We start from the raw sequence: 19,013 nt of genomic DNA on the forward strand, positions 1-19,013 counted from the left end.
AAAGCTGGTTACAGGTCTGAGGGAGTCTAGGAAGAAGGGAAAATAGAAGGAAAAGAAAGGGGGGAGGGCAGGACAAGTTTGGGGAAAATCCAGTGGCCCAAAATCCCAGTTTCCCACCCACAGCCCAGCCCTTGGAGTGAAGAATTAGATCAGTTTTGTACAAGAGTTTTTAAAAAATCAAATCACAACAAAGCTGGCTTGGCTTTTCTTTGAGCCTCCCGGATTACCGAATGTCTGTCTCTCATTCTGGCCGGTCTGGTCTCTCCACCAAACAGTTCGGGCTCTCCCAGGCCTCCGCTTCTGTCCCAGTCTGGGGTTTCCAGGGAGCGCGAACTCGAAGTCAGAGTGAGGCTGCTTGCGAGTGTGGCCCGTGTGTCTGTCCAGACTCCACACGGAGCGCAGGGCTCCCAGGGCAGAGAGGGGCGGGAGGGGCAGGTCCTGCCCAGGCAGTCCTCACCATCGGACAGGGCATCAGACGGCATCCCGAGAGCTCACCCTCCCTCTCCCCCCCACCCCAGCGCAGGTGGAGGGGGAGCAGCCGTCACCAGAGCCTGTGTTGGTGAAGGTTTCGGCTCAGCACAGAACGAACATCGGCGGTGAACCTGGGATGACAAGATGAAGCCTCGTTGGAGATGGGGGGGGGAGGAAATAATCACCATTCTCACATGACACTGAGGTCCAGTTTGCCCAAAACCCACTGGCTACAGGTGATGAGCTTTACTGTAAGAACACCTGGGTTCAAAGGCTAAGTTCTTAAGGGAAAAGAGTTAAGTCAAACAGGACGCGTTTTTATTCCCTCTCGGGATCCCCCACCTCCTTTCCTCAGCAATGTGTCTGGCTTCTGTTACCTGAGGGCGTCCAGCATGGGAAGCAGGTTGAGGAGGGCGGTGTCGCTGGGGTCACTGAACCACGATTTGATGGGGATGGCGTTGTCTAGGGAGGGTGAAAATAAGCGCACGTGAAAAAAACCACACAATTCAAGACTCAGGCCGGTTTTTCTTTCCTTTGGGAAAATGGGGATCATTACTTTAAAATCCGTACCCTCTCCCTGACCCACTCAAACCTAACCACCTAGGTAAACCTTCCTATTTTATTCTCCAAAACAAACTTTTTAAAAGAGGCATTCATATTCATGTCTAATTGAGAGATGGGGGTGGATGCGTGAGTGGGAGAAAGGAGCAGAGGGAGAGACTCCCAAGCAGGCTCCACGCTCAGTGCAAAGCCCGACACGGGGCTCGATCCCATGACCCTGGGATCGTGACCTGAGCCTACATCAGAGTCAGATGCTCAAATGACTGAGCCACCCAGGCCCCTCCCCCAAGATAAAATTAACCTATAATCACCGTATCTCACATTAACGTGAGGCTTCTAATGAAATTTATTGCTACTGTGTCTCACCTGAAGCAAACTGATACGAGCAACGTGACCTATGAAGTGGACAAGTGGGGAAAGGAGAGTGTCTCCCAGAAACCAGAAACACCTGGCATCCTGACCCACAGTAAGCCAGGAATCCCAGCTCCAGGCATTCAAAATAACCTTCTCAGAACCACTTCCTGGTCCTGCCAGACTCACCCCCACCCCCCATACCTGGGTGGCTCCGGTAGGCCCCTGGGGAGTTATCCAGGATCACGATGCTGGAGAGGTCGCTGTGGACCACGGAGAGGTCCTTGATGTAGCTGCCCAGTTCCAAAGTGCAGTGCTGGAGGGTAGGGCCACGCTGGGCATCAAAAGGAGACTCGGCCCCTGTGACGGCTGCCCAGTCCCAACAATGCCCATGGGCAGCCACCTCCCACAGAGGGGGTCATGCAGTACGCCTCCGCTCACCCCCCAGAAGGTCCCTTTCTGGGGAACCTGCTCACACCCAGACCCCTCCCTGCCAGCCTGCCTCCCGAGCCTCCTCTTACCTGTCTGTAGTATCTCCTCTTGAGAATGCTTCTGCTATTGTCCAGTTTATCTGCCACAGCAGAGCCGTAAATCTCCATGCTTGCTGTGAACACCACCAGCTCGTACCACTGGCTCACCTGAAATTGATCAGGGGGAGGGTGGGGTCAGAAGAAGCGATCCTTCCCCTGAACCCACAACTCTCCTTCACTGGACTCCAGCCCGGTCCTTCAGGCCTTTCAAGAGCATCAGATGTCTCTGAGAGCACAAAATTCTGAAGGCCCCCAAACTCAAGAGTCTTAGGCCCCGTACACCCTTAAAGATTCAGAGGTGCAAGAACAGAAGATCAGGAAGCTGTGGAAGAACAGAATTGCATCAGCACCACAAATGAACCCAAGCTACTGACAGCCGCCCTCTGACCGGCCCACAACTGCCCTTCTCCAAAACTGCCCATACCTATTTTCTCCTCACCCTGTACTTCCTCCAACCGCTCTGAATTCCCAGAGCCTTAACGCCATTCCTTCATCACAGGGCTCCCCACAGCTTCTACAAATTCACCATTTCTTTTTTTTTTTTTAATTTTTTTAATTTTTTTTTTTTTTTTGAGAGTGAGTGTGTGAGCCGGGGGGGGGCAGAGAGAGAGACGGAGACACAGAATCCAAAGCAGGCTCCAGGCTCTGAGCTGTGAGCACAGAGCCCGACGTGGGGCTCGGAACCACGAACCACGAGATCATCATGACCTGAGCCGAAGTCAGATACTCAACCGACTGAGCCCCCCAGGTGCCCCCAAACTCACCACTTCTAAGAAGAAATCCACATGGGGCCTCTTATGTACAAAAAACCGGACGGGATGTTTGTCTATTACCACCTGTAGAGGAACAGGGAAGAGCTGGGGGGGGGGTCCTGAGCACAGGCCTGAAGGACACACACCCCTCCCTGCCACCCCCCACCTCCCCCCCACCCCCACTGCCTGCTTCCCTCCTGGCTGCCGCTGGTGCCAGAGGATGGGGACAAGGACGATATGCTCTGGGACTGGGAAAGGAAGTCTAGTTGTGAGCAGAATCACAGGCATGACCATCCCATCACTTCCCACCCCAACACACCTTAAGGATGAAGTCGGGAGGCGTTCCAGGCCGGACGGTAGGCCTCAGGACCCCATCGTGATGGGAGTGGATAAGTGTCTCATCCAGATCCAGCACCAGGATCTTCCTCTTCACCTGGCCTGGACCACAACAGCCAGGAATGATACCCACCAACCTCCAGCCCACACCTTGAGCCCCACCTCACCTTACAGGAGCCTTCCCAGCCAGCACACTCACCTAGCCGATTCCGGGACACGGGAGATAAGGGAAGGATATCATAGCGAACAGTTTGGTACTGAATTATCTAAAAACAGCAAGAGAGAGGATTAGATCCCTTGAGCGGGAGATCTTGACAAAGGAACGTTTACTATATACGGGGCATCGTGGAAGTGACTGATAATCACCTCATTTAATCCTCAAGAACGCGGTAACGACGCTATAATAACGACAATGACAGCAACATCATCGTGTCTATTTTAACAACGGAGAGACCGAGGCTTAGCCAGGTTAGATGCCTTGTGTAAGACCACACTGCTAGGAATTATCTTATTTGGTCATTTGTCCCCCTAGTTAGAATGAAAACCTGGCGAGAGCACCCGGTCCCAGCTGCGTTCCCAGGACACTGTCACAGGGTGGGTGGTTAATATCAGAGCGGATGCAGTGGTGGCGCCAGGACCGCCCTAAGGCAGGCCGACCCAAAACCTGCCCTCTTCCCTGTGCTCTGCAAGGAACAGAGACACGCACGGCTCCCCACATTTCCGCCCCATGGATCCTGCGTGACAACTCTCGTCACTCGGGGGACTGAGAGGAGTCAGGATAGGAGGTCCTTGGGTACCTAAGGGGAATGAAGGGCAAGGAGGGAATCCAGGGGTTCTCAGGTCAGCTAAGTTCCCCTGGCTGGTGGCCGCCAGGCCTATTTTAACCAGCCACCTGTCCATTTCTGTCTCTACCAGCCAAGTCACAAGTGGCAGAGAACCTCAGCCCTCCGCGCTGCCTCCTTATTCCGGTACCCAGGACAAGGCACACTGGGAAGCCCCACCCACCAGGCTGACTGATAGGGTGGCGAGAAGGCCAGAGTGAATGAAGGGCTGTGAGGGACGTCAAGAGGGGACAAGGACGTCAACCTTCCAGCTCCTCCGAGTCTTCTCTAGAAGCTCCTGTTTCTAGCACTCAGTTCTCTTCCCCGCGAGCCTGGCAGTCCCTTCCTCTGCTCTTTTCTTCTAGGCTTCTGTCTGTCCCTAGGCCCCATCCCTAGGCCCCAGCCTCGCCAGAACCAGTCTCGCCCCTTGCAAGCCACAGGGCCCTCTCCTCCGAATGCCAAGGCACCTGTCCTTTTCTCCCTGCAGCAGGATGAAGGCCGCAACAGCTCGGGTGTCCTGGCCTGCTATCTCGGGTTGCACATGCTGGGCATGTAGGGAATGCTCCAAGCATCTGCCAGCAAGGGGGCGGGGGGAGAAACCAGATTGGAAGGGAAGGAAGGGAAGACAAAAGGCCGTGGGGTCAGCGCTTGCCCGGAGAGGTGCGGTTTTGCCAAAAGCTAGCCTCTAGAGGGGCTGGAGCTCTACTCCCTGCTTCCAGAACAGAAATTTCAGGGGCAAACGGGGCGTGCTCGGAGCAAAGCCAGGCAGGTAGAACAGCAGCTGACATGTAGAGAAAACCCCAGGAGCCAGCCCCACACACACCTCAGCATCTCTGACCCCAAATTCTTCCGGGCTCCTAACATGTGTTTCGGGGAAATAGCCTTGCCTACCACCGTGATCACCCAGAAACAACCCTCACCCTAAATCAGGAAGCGGAAGGCATAGACTGGTAAAGGAGACACCGAATCTGAAGCAGGCCCACTCCCCCAAGTCGGTCAACAACGACCACCACCACCCAGGGCTCTCTGGAGACTCTCGGACCTTCCAGGTATTACTGAGGTACAACGAAGAGCACGGGCCAGGGAACTTCTGCATGTCGGCTTCCTGAATTCTCCCCAGCAGTGAGAACACAGCACATTCGCTAAAGGATGTTAGCCTACGGGAGCTCTGACCTTGGAGAGAAGCTCTCTGGGGGAGGGAACCCACAGATACTTGGGGACGTGCAGTCTTCGCTGCCCACAGGACCCCTCTCAAAGCTGGGGTCTCCTGGAGAGGCAAGCCTGCCCTCAGGCTCAAGCCTACAACTGCCAAGCACTGTCTTCCCAGAGAGACACCCCAACACCAATGTGCTCCTTTCCCTAAAGCCCAACATAAAACCATCCTCCTTAGTCCCAGGGACTAGGTGACCCAGATGCCCACACCAGGAAATAAGTTTCCGGGGCCCTTTTTGGACGAGTCCCCGTAAAGCCAACGGCCCGGGTTTCTCCTTCACACCCAAGGCTGTTCCCCTGTTTGTCACGTATGGTCTCCCACCCACACCCCTACGCTTGCCACATAAGCCCGTCTGTCCCTTGTTCTGAGCCCTAACACACAGGGAGGCTCCTAGTAACGGAAGGGTCTGTCACAAGCCCACAGCCGACAGAGCCGGTGCCATCAAACAGGTGTTCCCCTCCTCTTGGTCTCTAACAACAACTCCAGCTTTCCTAAACGCGCCCCACCCACCACCCTGGCCCCCAAGAGTTGCCACATCCAGTCTCCGTCTTGCCCCCCCCCCCGCCCCGATCTCGGTTGTCCTACGGGGGTCTCCCCCCTCCCCATGCCACCCCATGCCCAGCCAAGGGTGCCCCAACCCTCGAACGGGAAAAGCCGCCGCCAGGACTCCGTTCCGAAGCCCAAACAGAGGCCCGACACTTTCCGAAAACCCGTGAGCACCGCTGACACGGGTTCCCACCACCACCAGCGCCCACCCAGGCTCACCGTGCGGATCTGCCTCCGCAAAAGGTAAATGAAGAAGCTCCAGAGCTTGGCGGCGAAGGCCACGAACGTGCGCAGCCCCAGCAGACACTGCGTCCGCATCATCCCGATGACCCCGGCACCGCCGGCCCCGGGGCCCCCGCGGCCCAGCTCCGCCAGCCCCCCGGGGGCAGCCCCCCGCCTCCGGGAGGGGGAACGGGGGCCCCGAGTGGCAGGAAAGGCTGCAGAGAGGGGCACGGAGCGGGCGGCTCAGAAAGCCACCCCCGGCGAGGGGAAAGCCCAGCGGAACCGGGAGCTGGGGGACAGGCGTGGGCAGCCCGCGGGGGCCCACATGGGCGGGGAGTGGCACCGACGGCTTCGCGGAGGTTGCGGGCCGAGACGGGTCGGGCTAGGACGGGGTCCTCAGAGACCGGGAGGGAAGGGGATGGAGAATTGGGGGAGGGGGCAGTGGGGGAGGGGGCCAGGGAGAAGGGAGGGAGGGAGGAGGGAGGGGGAGGGGAAGGGGGAAGCGGAGGGTGGCCCGCTGCGCAGGCGCGTTAGGGGGCTGCCCGCGGGAAAGGGCGGGCGGGGGCCGCGGCGCGCGAAGGGCCGCCGCGGCAGCGGCGGCGGCGGCGGACGGGCCGGCTGGGCGAAGGAACGGGGAAGGAGGGGGAGGGGGAGCCGAAGGGCGCGGATGGCTAGACCGGAGCGGCCTCCCCCTCCCCGAAGTCGGGGGTGCCTTAGCCGCTGGGGAGCGGGGCTGCAGCCTCTGCAGCCTCTGCAGCTGGATTTCCCACTCTGACAGGCGCCATTTTACCGCCCTAAGGGCTCCCTCCTCCCTTCTTCCCCCCTCCTCTTCCCCTCTGACACTGCTTCCGGTGGTGACGTGTATTCGCTTCACCGGGACTAAAGTTCCCCCTCCTCGGTCTATGGGGGCGGGTAGAGGAAAGCCGAGAGCGCTCCCAACAAGGCCGCAGTATCGCGCAAGCGCGGAAGGTGGCAGCGGGGCGGACCCCGGGGGCGAGGCGGGCCCCGCCTGGAGCGGCGTGGGCGGGGCGGGTGACGTCTCTCGTCCCCGGGTGTCGGGCCGTCGGACGGGCTCGTGCGGCCTCCTACCCCTCCCGCCGACAACTGCCCCCAACGGCTCTTCTGGCCCCAGTCGTGGTAAAAATGTCCTGCGTCTGTGCGCCGGAGCTCGGGAGGGGCCCCTCCGCGTGAGCGCCCCCTGGGATATTGGACATAATCACCTCTCATTCCGGACCGGGCCGGGTCTCGGTTGTGGGAGGACTCATGGGTGCCCCGCCCCTTTTCCCTGGAGGGGGCGGAGCGGCGGGCCGTGACGCCATCAGAGGGCGCCCGAGGAGGGACGGGACGCCAGTTGGAGATGGAGTCGGTGCTGGCTCTGCGCGGCCTGGTGCTGCTGCGGGGTGAGGGCCAGAGGCGCCGGGGGTTGCGAGCTGGGCTCGAGGGGCGGCAGCGGAGAGGAAGAGCCGCGTGTCACCGGCGAGGGGTGGTCCCCCGGGGTCGGTGAGGACGGAAACGTCAGCGTTCTCACGCTGGTTATCCGTCCCTCGCTCTCCCCAGACTCCGTGGAGTGGGAGGGGCGCAGTCTCTTGAAGGCGCTTATCAAGAAAGCTGCGCTGGGGTGAGTATCCCGCAGCCTTCCCCCCAAAGTCCCCGGGAAGGAAGGCTGGGCCCAGCTCTGTGACACTCTCTTTCATCTCTGCCTTAGTGGGGAGCAGGTCCACATCCTGGGCTGTGAAGTGAGCGAGGAAGAGTTTCGTGCAGGTTTTGACTCCAGTATCAACAGCCGGTAAGCACAGATTGGGAGAGAGTTTGTTGGGTGTAGGATCCCTGTAAGGAAATTGCTCTACGGCATATTCATTGAAGGAATGAATATGTGTCTTTTGGGAGGCCAAGATTCGTAAGAGAAATGAGGAGTGGCGAGTTAATGGAGAACCCAGAGCATGGGCCATAGAAGCGCAGACGGAAATGGAGCGTAATAAGAGGCCGACGCTGTAGTTTCGCACCAGAAGCTGTACTGGTGGATAAAAATGAACATATTCTGTCTTTTGAGGTATTCAGAATCCGGGGATGGTTATTCCAGACGTGGATTCCAGATTTGCACCAACACTAGCTGCCAGCTACTGAGCGATTTGTTCTAGAGGCGAAAGTAACAGACTGTGCAAAATTAGGGACGTATGGGAAGGCATGGCTGTTCATGGGAGTTGGAAGAGCTTCCTGAGACCAGACCGATAGCAAAGGGTCTCAGCGTGAAAATGAGTTCAGTTGTTATCCCAAAGGCAGTGACGGCCCTTTCAACGTGTAAGAGGCGAGTGATAATCTCATACTGTTAGACTACTCCAGTGACCAGTGTGGAGAATGGATTAGAAGGGGGCAGCCTCAGACAGACCGGGAGGGAAGGCTGCTGTGGTAGTCCAGGTTCGCTCAGGGGTGTATGTGTACTGAGCACCAGTTACGAACCGGGTGCTGTGGTAGGCGTGGTGAATGAGACCGGTGTGGTCTCTAATGCATCTTAGGGAAAGATGATAGGGGGTGACAGATCTGGCTTAAGACAGTAGCGGTAAGTAAGCATAGAGAGTTTAAGAGGAAAGTAAAAGGACTCTAGCAGGTAGAATTTCCAGGAGTTATAGACTGATGTGGAATAGACCTTAGGAGACTCCTGAACCCACCTGTGTGCCTGGATAAAAAAGATTACTTCCCGGTCTAGACAGCTCAGTAGCTTACATCTGTGTTCAGCTCTGGTTTTTCAACCATGTGATGGAAGTGATGTTTCATGTTAAGGTGGCACTTAACAAGAGAAGCAACAGATAGGACGGTGGTGTCCAGGAACAAGTTGGGCCACCGTGAATCCGATCCCAGGATTTCTAACCCACGTCAGACTCCTTTTTTCTGTGGTGCTATTTTATCTATAGTTAGTAGGACAGGATCTAATTCTTGATCTTCTCTAAACTGTCCTACAGGCAGGAACCATGTCTCACATCCTGTCCTCTCCCTGTTCCTCCAGGGAATGACACGAGTTAGGCTCCGCTCGGGAAATGTTTGATGGTGATGATAACTAACGTTTGTCAAGCGTTTGATACGTGTTAAGGATCGTTCTAAAGATCAAACAGTTGGTATCTGTGCATTTGTTCTACAAATGAAGAAACAGTTTTAGGATAAGTAGTTTATCAGTTAGGTGACCTTGGGTAAGTAGTAAAGCCACGCTTAGAGCTCAGGGCTTTCTGACACCAAAGCCTGTGCTGCCCACATGGTAGTCTGTGTCTCAGTTTTAGCTCTAAGTCACAGAGAGCCACAGAGATCACAGGGTGAAGTTCAAGATTGAGGGGAAGGGGCAGGGTTAATAAGTTGTCTCCTGTTTTCCATTTGCAGGCTGGTTTACTATGACCTCTTCAGAGACCCGCTCAACTGGGCACAGACTGGGGAAGCCCTTCCGGGGGGACCCCTGGGAGCCTTGCAGGCCATGTGCGAGAGGACGGACCCTGGTCCTGTCACTGTGGCTCTCGATTCACTGAGCTGGCTGCTGCTGCGTCTTCCCTGTGCCGCCCTCTGCCAGGCCCTCTGTGCCATGAGCCGTCAGCACGCCTGCCGTGGTGAGACCCCCTTCGTTACTACTCGTCGTGTACCTTCCCCTGCCAAGGAGTAAGCCCTCTTCCATTCTGAGTAAGAATATGATTAGGGATTGCCAGTTGGGCCTTATTCCATCTCTTTCATGTTTATTCTAGTTCTGGACTTCTTCGTAACCAGGCTTTTGTTCCTCTTCCGGGTTCATTTTTACTCATTTGTTTCATTCGCTCACTCAATGAGTACAAATTACGTGCTATGTGTCAGGCACAAATCTAGATACCAGGAGAGTAAAGACTAACTGTGCTCAGGTTCCTGTCTTCCAGGAGCTCAAAGTGCCAAAAAGGATACAGACAAGTTAGCAGTTACAAGACAGTCTGATAGCAGCCGTGGTGATAAAGGAACATACACAGGGTGTCCTAAGGAAAGAACTATCTCGAAGAGGAAGGGGTTAGCCAGGCAAATTTGGCCAGACCAGGGGCCCGGGAGTAGCCCTGAAGTATACCGTGGATTCTAGAACTGACCGTGCAGTCAGCTACCCAACTTTGTGTTAAGGTGCTTGAGTCTCTCAGTGTTTCGGTTTACTCTGTAAGAGTGGGGGGAAGGGGTGAAATTACAGTATTAGCATGAACTATTTAATTTTTTTTAATGTTTATTTTTGAGAGAGAGTGTAAGTGGGGTAGAGGCAGAGAGGGAGACACAGAATCCGAAGCAGGCTCCAGGCTCTGAGCTGTCCGCACAGAGCCCGACGCGGGGCTCGAACTTACAGACCGTGAGATCGTGACCTGAGCTGAAGTTAGACGCTTAATCAACTGAGCCCCCCAGGCGCGCCTAGGAGGAACCATTTAGAATTGCTGTTAGGTCAAGTGATAGCGACGTCATATGCTTGAGCCCAAACATGCCGCCGTTTGTAAGCGTCAAAACACAAGGGCATCTTCTAGCACAGTGCTGATGCTCTTTAAGCGTGTGTGTGCGCGCTCCGCAAAAGAGAGAGACAACGGGAGGGAGTCAAAGGCACTGACTGGGATGGGGTCAAGTTCCAAAAGCCTCAAGTAGTTCATCGTGTAAGGGATGAGGCTGGGAAGTAAGCAGACTGGAAGAGGAAGGGGTTAACTCCGTCCCAAAGGCCCTGAGGGAGGAGCTCCGAGGAGGACCGAGGACCAAGTCAGAGTAGGCCTGGCTCACACTCACTCTGAGGAGGTGAGGGCTGCAGCTCCGCAGTCCCAGCCTCACCAAGGGAAGTCAGGATTGTGGCGGAGCAGCCACGGAACGTGGGGCACCCCCTCCTTCCTCCTCCTTTGCTGCTCCACCCCTGGCCTGCGCTCTGAGTGTTCCCCACTGCCCTTTGCGCCCCACGCTTGTTGTCCTTCCAGGTGGCGGCCCCGCAGCGGAGCAGCTGTGCGTGCTAGGCCTGCTGCACCGAGAGCTCCACGGCCCGGGCCCCATGGGAGCGTTGAGCAGCCTTGCCCAGGCCGAGGTGACCCTGAGTGGTACAGCGGGCCAGGCCTCGGCCCACATGCTCCGTCGGAGGCCCCGACAGCGCCCAACCCTCGAGGTCAGGAGAACCCCAGGGAAGCACTAAGGTCAGGGTCAGACGGAAGGGGAGCCTTGGTGGAAAGAAGAGCAAGAAAGCTGGTGTGGCCGAGCGCTTCCCTCTGTGTCCTTGTTGTGTCACTTCCCTCCTGATCCTCACCACGGCCCTGGGAGGTGGCTTGTTTTGTTGTCCCCTTACCCGAGTTACAGACAGTGAGTGGTAGAGCCAGGATTTGAACGCAGGATTGCCTCATTCGGATCCCGTGGGCTTAACCAAGAGGAGATCTTGACTTCCAAGAAACGGCAAAGGAGAAAAGACTGGGAGCGGCTGTTGGGGGAGAAGGAGCGAGTCCCTTCGGAGAGCTTTGAAGGAGGGCGAGGGGAAGAGCAGGGGCGGGAAGCTGTTACACTGATGGTGGGGCGGGCAGGGGTGGGCAGGGGCAGGGCCGGCGGGGGGTGGGGGGTCCAAGTTCTTCTCTCTGGTTTGTTCCGTCAGGTGGAAACAACCTTTCTGTTAATGCTCTTTCTTCTCCCCCAGACTCTGTGGTTCTCCGTCCTGCCTGACTTGAGCCTGGATCTCCAAGGGGGACCCCCGCTAGAGTCCCAGCCCCACCCAGATCCTCACACACCGCAGGTATCTCGCAGGCCAGGGGCGGGAACGAGGGAACAGAGCTTGTGGGTCTGGTGAAAGGAGAGACTGGAAACTGCAGGGGGTGGGGGTGGGGTCAGGGGTGCAGCCATGAGGCAGTGGCAGTATCCCTCGTGCCTGCAGGTGGACCCTGCCTCCCACTTGACCTTTAACCTCCACCTGTCCAAGAGAGAGCGAGAAGCCAAGGATAGCCTGACGCTGCCTTTCCAGTTCAGCTCCGAAAAGTAAGGTTGGGGGCCAGGCGCCTGGGTTCCTGAGTAGAGCCCCGCGTCCGGGCCTGAGAGGTGGGGTGATGGCAGGTTATTGATTAACCTCAGACTTTACAGGGGCTGAAGTCCACCTCCAAAGACGAGTCTGGGGAGTGGTTCTCGACCCGCTCCTGCCCCAACGAGGCTAAAGGGCCTCTATGTCTCCTTTCTCGCCATTAGAGCCTTGGGTCACAGAGCAATCGGGTCTGGGCTGAGCCAGACCAGACCCTGGGGAAGTGGCCCTGCCCCTCTCTAGGCAGGGAGGACGGACGGGAAGCCGGTTGGGTGTGGTAGAGACAGGTTCATAATGGCCTCTGTATGCCCGTCGTTCTGTGCTCAGTGTGTGGGCGGGCGAAGCCACACCGGGGCAGGATCTGTGCCCTCCAGCTGCTCAGAACGTAGGGGATCGTTCGCAGAGCGGCATCAGTCTATCCCGGCGCCGGATGCGGCTCCCATGCTGACTAAACGAGGAGGTCAGAGAAAGGGCCTTGAACCCAGAAAACACGAAAGCCAACGAGAAAGAGGAGGGAGTCAGTCACCAGGAAGCGTGTCCAGACAGGACCCCGTTACCCACCCTCACCAGCACCCGCTCCCCCCTCCTCTCCCCAGACAGCAGGCTCTGCTGCGCCCTGGGCCCAGCCCTGCTACCAGCCGCATCTTCTATGAGCCAGACGCGTTCGATGACCTGGACCCAGAAGACCCAGATGGTGACCTGGATGTTTGACGGGGAGCCTTGACTAGCCTGTACTGGGGAGGGGGGAGAGAGACCTTGGATGCGTTACCATCCTTTCGTTGTTTGCGGCGGCCTTACCCTGCCCCACCTGTGTTCCCTGTGGGCGGAGGTCCTGCCTCGTGACCCCCGAGTCAGGGAGTAGCTTCCAGGCGGGACAAAACATGGGAAGGGGCAGAGGGGAAGGCGAGGGAACAGAGACGCCTCCCTTCCCAGCCTAATAAAATCTCTTTTTTTTTACGAAAAAAGAAACTTTGCTAGCTGTGTAAGCGGGAGTTGGCAGTGGGAGGGACTGCGTGGGAAGAGGCAGGGAAGCCAGGCACCTGAGTCTTGGAGAGTCACTAGCATTGGGGCCCAAGTGACAACGGTGCCACAGGGAGGGCCTTGCACACCGATAGCGCTCAGGGTGTGTTGTTTTAAACTGAAGCAGACACACTTAAAGGTTCCGGGTTCCCTGCAAGGATCTGGGTGGAAAGAAAGCAGAGACCCTGAAGGGGGAGGGAAAAAAAGCCTCCTTTCCAAAACATACGGTTTTATTCCTGTACAAAAAGCACACCCTCCTCTTTTTGCGTCCCTCACCCAACCCCCTCCGGGGAACTGTACAAGGTGCGCAAGCGGGGTGGCGGGGCTTGTCTGTCTCCGCACCCCGCCCACAGGCCGAGCTCTGCCCCAGGCCGGTTCAGGCCCCCGGGCACACCATAGGCTGCCAGGCCGGGCCAGGGGGCCCCCGGCTCACACATACTCCTTGGCAGAGTTGGGCTTGGGGTAGGAGCGGGGTGCACGGTACCCAGCTTTGCTGTCACTCCCGGGACAGGAGCAAGAGAGCAGGGCGCCTCCCAGGATGACCAGAGCCGACCCCGCCCAGCCAATGAAGATGGCAGGACCGAACTCGTACCTATGGAGAGAGGGGGTTCGGGTCAGAAACGCTGCCTTTCCTGGAGGGGGATCCGGAACTGTCGCCCCTTTAGGAGGCCGGGCTCCCATACTTACTTCAGATTCATGGGGACCAACGGGTTATAAAAGTCTGTGACAATCTGGTGGCCATACCAGGAACAAGCTACCAAGGCAGCAAGACCTGGGGGAGAGAAAGACCGGCATGTTAGGAGGCCCCAGGCCGGCACCTTGCACGCCTCCACGCTGCGACTGGAGAAGAGAGGCGCTGGGCCCTCCTTGGGCCTGCTGCTCACCTGCCACGATGAAAACGATGCCTCCGGTCATGGCTATCCGGGCCTTCTTCACTTTGTCGTCTCCCCCGCAGCTTGTACACTTCATGCCCATCGTGGCCACGAACATGGCCAGGAAGCCCAGCACCAGGGACACCACCATGAGGGCTCGGGTGGCCTGTATGGCCGCTGCGGGGAAGGGGGAAGGACGCCCTCATTTCTGGAAACGCGGGTCGCTGGGCTGGGGCCCCTTGGGCGTCCAAGCCCCGAGCAGCGCCGGGTGGATCCCGCCCCCTCCCGGCTCCGCGGCCTTGCCGCTCCGCCCCGCCCTCCTTCTGCCCTAGGACCCGCCCGGGGCGCGAGGGTTTCGGCGAAACCGCCCCGGCTGGGGAGAGGGGGGGGGCAGGGAGGAAGGGGCCCGCGGAGAGGGGCGGCGACGGCGGCGGCCGGAGCCCCCGCACGGGCCGCAGATCTCGGCCCGCGGCCCAGCCCTGACCCCCACTATCGCGGCCACCGGCTCTGTGGCTTCGGCTAATCGGCCGATAAGATTACAGGCCGCAGGCGGCGGCCCTCGTCTGACGGCGCGCAAGGCTCCTCCGCGGACCCAGCGCCCTCCGCCCCGCGCCGCCTTTTGTCCGAGAGAAAAGGGCGGGAGACGGAGGCCGCCAGCCGCGCAGGGCGGCGGGGGTAGGAGAGGCCTAGAGGGGGCTGGGCCGCCGGGCGCCGAGACCCGGGGAGGCTCGGCTGTGTGTGGGGGGGGAGGTGGGGCGCGCAGCCGACGTGCAGCCCCCACCACCCCGCCCCCGGCCCGGTCCGGCCGCTTCCGCGTCCTGCTCCCCGGCAACCCCGGGCGTCGGGCCTCGCGCCCTTGCCCCGCACCCCGCCCGGCGCCCTCGTTCCCCAGGCGCGTCCGCCCCGTCGGCCCCGCGGCCTTACCCGGCAGGGCGAGCACCGAGTCGTACATCTTGCAGCTCATCATGCCCGTGCTCTGCGTGACGCAGTCCATCCACAGCCCCTTGTACATGGCCTGGGCCGTGATGATGTTGTCGCCCGCGTACGAGCTCATCTGCCACTGCGGGATGGCGGTGGCCGCCACCAGGCCCACCCAGCCCAGCAGGGCCAAGGCAAAGCCCAGCAGCTGCAGGCCCGAATTGGCCATCTTCGCCCTCGGAAGAGCCTGGGGACGCCGGGCGGGCGACCCTGCGGTAAAGCAAACCCACCTCGGGGGGGCAGCCCCACAGAAAGAGACGAGTCACCCGAAGAGAAGTTTGGGGTCAAGTGACTGCAGATCTTTTTGTCACTCGAGAAAAACACCAAAAAACAAAAAAAAACCACACACACACACAAATCGATCCTTCAGGCGGGGCAAGGGTCTCACAGAAGGATCAGGCCACGCCCGGGGACTGGTGGTCGAAAAAGCGATCCCGCGAAGGCCAGGCGGTCCCCTCCGGCGTTCTCCGCGACCCTACCCAGACGAAAGGCGGAGGGGCGGTGTGCGCGCGGTCCTGGGTACTGGAAGCCCCCAAAGTGCCCTGGGCTGTCGGCCTGAGGCTGCAGTGCCCGGTGGCTCGGCGGTGAGCGGGCAGGTGCGGGCGGACAGGTGCGGCGCACCTGAGTATATGTAGGGCGTCAGGGGCGCGCCCCCGCGGGCACCGGGAGCGCGGGGGGGAGGCGGGACCGGAGGGCGGCCGAGGGTGACCTGACGTCACCGAAGGGACACTCACCTGAGCCGGAAGTCCTGGCCCCCACCCCTCCTTGCCCAGGTGAAGAGGAAGAAACCTGAGCCCCAGGGTCACGCCCCTTCTCCTGCCCGGCTTGGATTGCGGGGAGGGAGGAGGCGGCGGCTTCTCCGGAGTTCCCAGCTTGGAGTCAGCCCCTCCAGACTGGACTTCCCTGGGCAGCGGGATGCCCCTTCTCCTCTCCCCGGCAGGTGCGCCTGGGATACTGCCGCCCCAGAGCGGGGGGGACGCCCTGGGCCCCTCGGTTCCGCCCCCCCCCCACCCCTCCCCTCCGCTGGGACTCTTGGTTTCTACTCTAGGCGCTCTTTGTCCTGCCCTACTTTCGTCCCCACCCCTCTGCTCTTCCTTTTCTTCAGTCGGCTCTCTTAAGCGTCCCCACCTCGGGGAACCCTAGCTCCAGTCCCTCAGAACTGCCCCCCTTCAGCAGCCTCCTTGGAGTCTGCATTCCCAGAACCACCGGCCCAGCAGCACCCCGACGCCCCGTGCCCCCTGGCCGCCACCCTCCTGTCCCGCCCTCCAGCTGACACCTGGCTCCCAGGCCCCGGCCTCCACAGCCCCGTCTTCTTGGCTGTCCATTCCAATCCCTATCCCTGACCTGCCTGGACCCTTGGCACCCCACCTCTAGGGGGTCACTCACTATCCCCCACCTGCGACGAGGGTCCTTCCTAGCAAAAGGAAGAAAGCACTGAGGCCAGAAGTCAGCAGAGGGTGGGGAGCGGGGTCAGGCCTAGGTGACATTCTTGGCCACACCTGTCGCTCCCTTCCCTTGGAGACTTTCCAAACCTGTACTCCACTTTCTCCTTCCCTCCCGTCTTACACACATTTCCCTTTCCTTCTTTCTGAGCCTGGACCTGACTCTGTGCACCCTCTCCGCGTCATGCAGGGCTTCCTCCCTCAGGAGTCTACCTCCCAGCCCCTTCCCTGCCCCCGCGCACCGCGGCGCCACTCTGCTGCCTCCTTGCCGGGAGTCCTCCCCACCCATCTCTCCGCTCCCAGACCCACATGTTTCCAGCCCCCTCTCCATGTCTATTTTTTCCCTCCACTCTCCCACATTTCCCATTTTTCTTCCTCCTCTCAAACATTTCTCTGTAAGGCTCTCCTTTTTTGATTCATGGTGAGGTGTTTTTTTTTTTTTAACCTATCTTTTTTTCTTATAATTTATTTTGAGAGAGAGAGAGAGAGAGAGAGAGAGAGAGAGAATCCCAAGCAGGCTCCACACTGTCAGCCCAGAGCCCGATGTGGCCCAAACCCACAAGAGTGAGATCGTGACTTAAGCCAAAATCAGGAGTCAGAAGCCCAACCAACTGAGCCACCCAGGTGCCCCGAGTTGGTTTTGTGTTTTTTTTTTTAAGGTGCTTTCCAGCTCCAAAATGTTATGTTTCTCATTACGGAAGTATATCCAGCTTGTGTGCAAGCTCACTGCCACACCTCAGTCCGACCCGCCACGTCTGCCTCTTGCCTGCCCACCCCAGCTGCCTCCAAACCGACAGCCCCGTTTCCCCGCTTGTCCTTTTGAAATCTATTCTCCGGAAGTGAACTGGTTTGTTTGTTTCAGACTTGGGTCCCGTTACTTTCTGTTTAAAATCCTTAAAGCAGGGGGTACCTGGGTGGCTCAGTTGGTTAAGTGTCTGATTTTGGCTCAGGGCCTGATCTCACGGTTCGTGAGCTCGAGCCCCATGTCGGGCTCTGAGCTGACGGCGCTGAGCCTGATCCTCTCTCTCTCTGCCCCTCCCCTACTCGTTCCCGGGCGCCCGTGCATGCGTGCGCGCGCTCTCTCTCTCTGTCTCTCGCTCTCTCAATAAATACACTTAAAAAAATGAAAATAAAACAAAATCCTTAAAAGCCTCCAATGTCTCTCCTCGCTCCAGTGTTGCTACACTGGGCTTGGCAAAATAAATGCCGTGTGTGGCTCGCCGGACTGTGCCTCGGCCATACGTGCCCTCTCTCTGCTCCCGATGTGTATCTCTTTTACTACTTTCCTTCACACACTCTGTTCTCTACGCCTGGATGCTCTTGTCCCTGTCCCCTCCCCTCCTTCCTCTACCCTGCTGACCGACGCATCCGACTCATCCTTCAGCAATCAGCTGGAGCCTCGCTTCTCCTGGGAAGCTTGACCTGACCACCCCGCCCGAGACTGAGTCATATCCCTCGGTGGATGTGCTCACTCACTGCTACTTGGTGCTTTAACTGCACGACTTCTTATCACAGAAACTATTTACTCGTGTGCCTATTTACTCAGTGTCAGTCTTCCCCTGTCGATGCCTCCGGGTTTATCGCCAATAAATATTTGATGAATGAATGAAAAAATAAACTACAAATTAACGATGTTTTCATCCACTGGTTCAACAAATGTTTCCCGAGGGCCCGTATAAATGGCTCCAGACGTTGCTCCGGACGTACAGCTGGAACGACCCAGATGAGGACACTGCCCTCCTCGGGTCACTCGGATGCTAGAGGGAGGAAGCAGACAATAAAGGCATAAAAAAGATGCCACATGTTTTCAAGGCAATAAAACAGGGCAATATGATGAGGTTGGGTCCACTGGAGGGAGACCTTTCTAGGAAGTGACTAGCAAGGAACCAGCCAAGAGAAAACCATGTTGGGTGAAGAAAGTGGAAAGGGCCGAGCGACCCTGTGTGGGTTGCCCCTTTGCGATTTTGTAGTATTCATTTCTTTTTTTTTAATTGTCTTTAACATTTAATTATTTTTCGGAGAGACGGAATGCGAGCAGGAGATGGGCGGAGAGAGAGGGAGACAGAATCCAAAACAGGATGAAGGCTCTGAGCTGTCGGCCCAGAGCCCGACGTGGGGCTCGACCCCACAAACCGTGATATCATGACCTGAGCCCAAATCAGGCACTTAACCAACTGAGCCACCCACGTGCGCCTATGGTACTAATTTTAAAGCAGGAGCTCTCAACCTCAGCACCATTGACATTTGGGGCCAGATAACTCTTTGTTGCAGGTGACTGTCCTGTTCATTATAGGATATTTAGCATAACATCTTTGACTTCTATTGATTAGATGCCAGGAGAGCCCTCCGCTGAGCCCCAAGGTGACAATCCAAAATGGCTCCAGACGTTGCCGGATGTCGGGGTGACGAGAGGGGCAAAATGGGTCCCGGCGAAGAGCCACCGATTTAAAGCGTGGCCAGGCAACATCACTGTGGCTGCTTTGCTCTGGTAGCCTCCAGTAAACAGTTGGGTACAAGGAGCGAGTAGACGGATGATTGCACTTGACCACGGTTGGGATTTTACTAAGGAGAGGAAGGAGTTTGAGGTATTTGCACGAGAGCGCTTCAGGTGTTCGAGCCCGGATGTAAATTGGGTCGTAAGAAGAGTAAACGCAAAAGGCTTGGGCGTTAGTGGAAAACTGGGGGGTGGATGGTGTGGAGGTCTCTCCCCACGAAGAGAAGGGAGCGAGATACCTGGGAAGATGAGCTGGCCGGCTGGGAGGGGCCTGGGACCGCCGGAAGAGAAAGATGAGGTTCAACATCTTGATGACAAGAACTTCTAGCAAACAAAGATTAGAAAGGACATTCTTATACCTCGTGAAAAAGTATCAGGCTCACCTCTTTTATTTTCGGGAAAA

At 57.9% G+C, this 19,013-nt stretch overlaps 4 protein-coding genes across 9 annotated transcripts in view; 2 read left to right on the forward strand and 2 right to left on the reverse strand.

The window, feature by feature from the left end:
* The window catches only part of SLC2A4 (solute carrier family 2 member 4), a 32,669-nt gene that overhangs the window by 1,375 nt on the left and 12,281 nt on the right, over positions 1-19,013 (forward strand). The window lies entirely within an intron of this gene.
* On the reverse strand, positions 150-6,390 carry CTDNEP1 (CTD nuclear envelope phosphatase 1). 2 transcript variants are annotated; one of them, XM_027047775.2, is made up of 8 exons: positions 5,801-6,390; positions 3,201-3,267; positions 2,985-3,103; positions 2,678-2,749; positions 1,905-2,021; positions 1,588-1,699; positions 849-933; positions 150-602 (listed from the first exon to the last, which is right to left on the reverse strand). In XM_027047775.2, the coding sequence occupies exons 1-8, from the start codon at positions 5,900-5,902 to the stop codon at positions 542-544; spliced, it is 735 nt and encodes a 244-aa protein (XP_026903576.1). In that variant the 5' UTR covers positions 5,903-6,390; the 3' UTR covers positions 150-541. The 2 variants fall into 2 exon arrangements, with proteins under 2 accessions (XP_026903576.1, XP_026903575.1); XM_027047774.2 differs by having other exon boundaries at positions 1,588-1,717.
* Positions 6,553-12,758, forward strand: ELP5 (elongator acetyltransferase complex subunit 5). Of its 5 annotated transcripts, none has more exons than XM_053212322.1 (8): positions 6,553-6,940; positions 7,361-7,421; positions 7,509-7,589; positions 9,170-9,390; positions 10,735-10,916; positions 11,433-11,528; positions 11,667-11,767; positions 12,401-12,758. In XM_053212322.1, exons 1-8 carry the CDS (start codon positions 6,706-6,708, stop codon positions 12,513-12,515), a joined length of 1,092 nt encoding a protein of 363 aa, XP_053068297.1. In that variant the 5' UTR covers positions 6,553-6,705; the 3' UTR covers positions 12,516-12,758. The 5 variants fall into 5 exon arrangements, with proteins under 5 accessions (XP_053068297.1, XP_053068298.1, XP_053068300.1 ...); XM_027047773.2 differs by having other exon boundaries at positions 6,865-7,203; XM_053212323.1 differs by lacking the exon at positions 7,509-7,589.
* Positions 13,037-15,310, reverse strand: CLDN7 (claudin 7). The gene is made up of 4 exons (XM_027047778.2): positions 14,621-15,310; positions 13,709-13,873; positions 13,512-13,596; positions 13,037-13,416 (listed from the first exon to the last, which is right to left on the reverse strand). Exons 1-4 carry the CDS (start codon positions 14,841-14,843, stop codon positions 13,254-13,256), a joined length of 636 nt encoding a protein of 211 aa, XP_026903579.1. The 5' UTR covers positions 14,844-15,310; the 3' UTR covers positions 13,037-13,253.

This window comes from Acinonyx jubatus, chromosome E1 (genome assembly GCF_027475565.1).
Source record: "Acinonyx jubatus isolate Ajub_Pintada_27869175 chromosome E1, VMU_Ajub_asm_v1.0, whole genome shotgun sequence".
In the NCBI taxonomy this organism is placed as follows: domain Eukaryota; kingdom Metazoa; phylum Chordata; class Mammalia; order Carnivora; family Felidae; genus Acinonyx; species Acinonyx jubatus.

What these genes read in the sequence shown, in the direction of transcription:
- CTDNEP1 (XM_027047774.2), bottom strand. Translation starts at nt 5,902, where the DNA reads ATGATGCGGACGCAGTGTCTGCTGGGGCTGCGCACGTTCGTGGCCTTC. An exon ending in CTCCCGACTTCATCCTTAAG is followed by an intron (nt 2,750 to 2,984) that starts GTGTGTTGGGGT and finishes GTTCCTCTACAG; the next exon opens with GTGGTAATAGACAAACATCC. An exon ending in GGCCTACCGGAGCCACCCAG is followed by an intron (nt 934 to 1,587) that starts GTATGGGGGGTG and finishes CACCCTCCCTAG; the next exon opens with ACAACGCCATCCCCATCAAA.
- ELP5 (XM_053212322.1), top strand. Translation starts at nt 6,706, where the DNA reads ATGGGGGCGGGTAGAGGAAAGCCGAGAGCGCTCCCAACAAGGCCGCAG. An exon ending in ATCAAGAAAGCTGCGCTGGG is followed by an intron (nt 7,422 to 7,508) that starts GTGAGTATCCCG and finishes TCTCTGCCTTAG; the next exon opens with TGGGGAGCAGGTCCACATCC. An exon ending in CAGATCCTCACACACCGCAG is followed by an intron (nt 11,529 to 11,666) that starts GTATCTCGCAGG and finishes TCGTGCCTGCAG; the next exon opens with GTGGACCCTGCCTCCCACTT.
- CLDN7 (XM_027047778.2), bottom strand. Translation starts at nt 14,843, where the DNA reads ATGGCCAATTCGGGCCTGCAGCTGCTGGGCTTTGCCTTGGCCCTGCTG. An exon ending in CTCGGTGCTCGCCCTGCCGG is followed by an intron (nt 13,874 to 14,620) that starts GTAAGGCCGCGG and finishes CCTTCCCCGCAG; the next exon opens with CGGCCATACAGGCCACCCGA. An exon ending in TTGGTCCCCATGAATCTGAA is followed by an intron (nt 13,417 to 13,511) that starts GTAAGTATGGGA and finishes CTCTCTCCATAG; the next exon opens with GTACGAGTTCGGTCCTGCCA.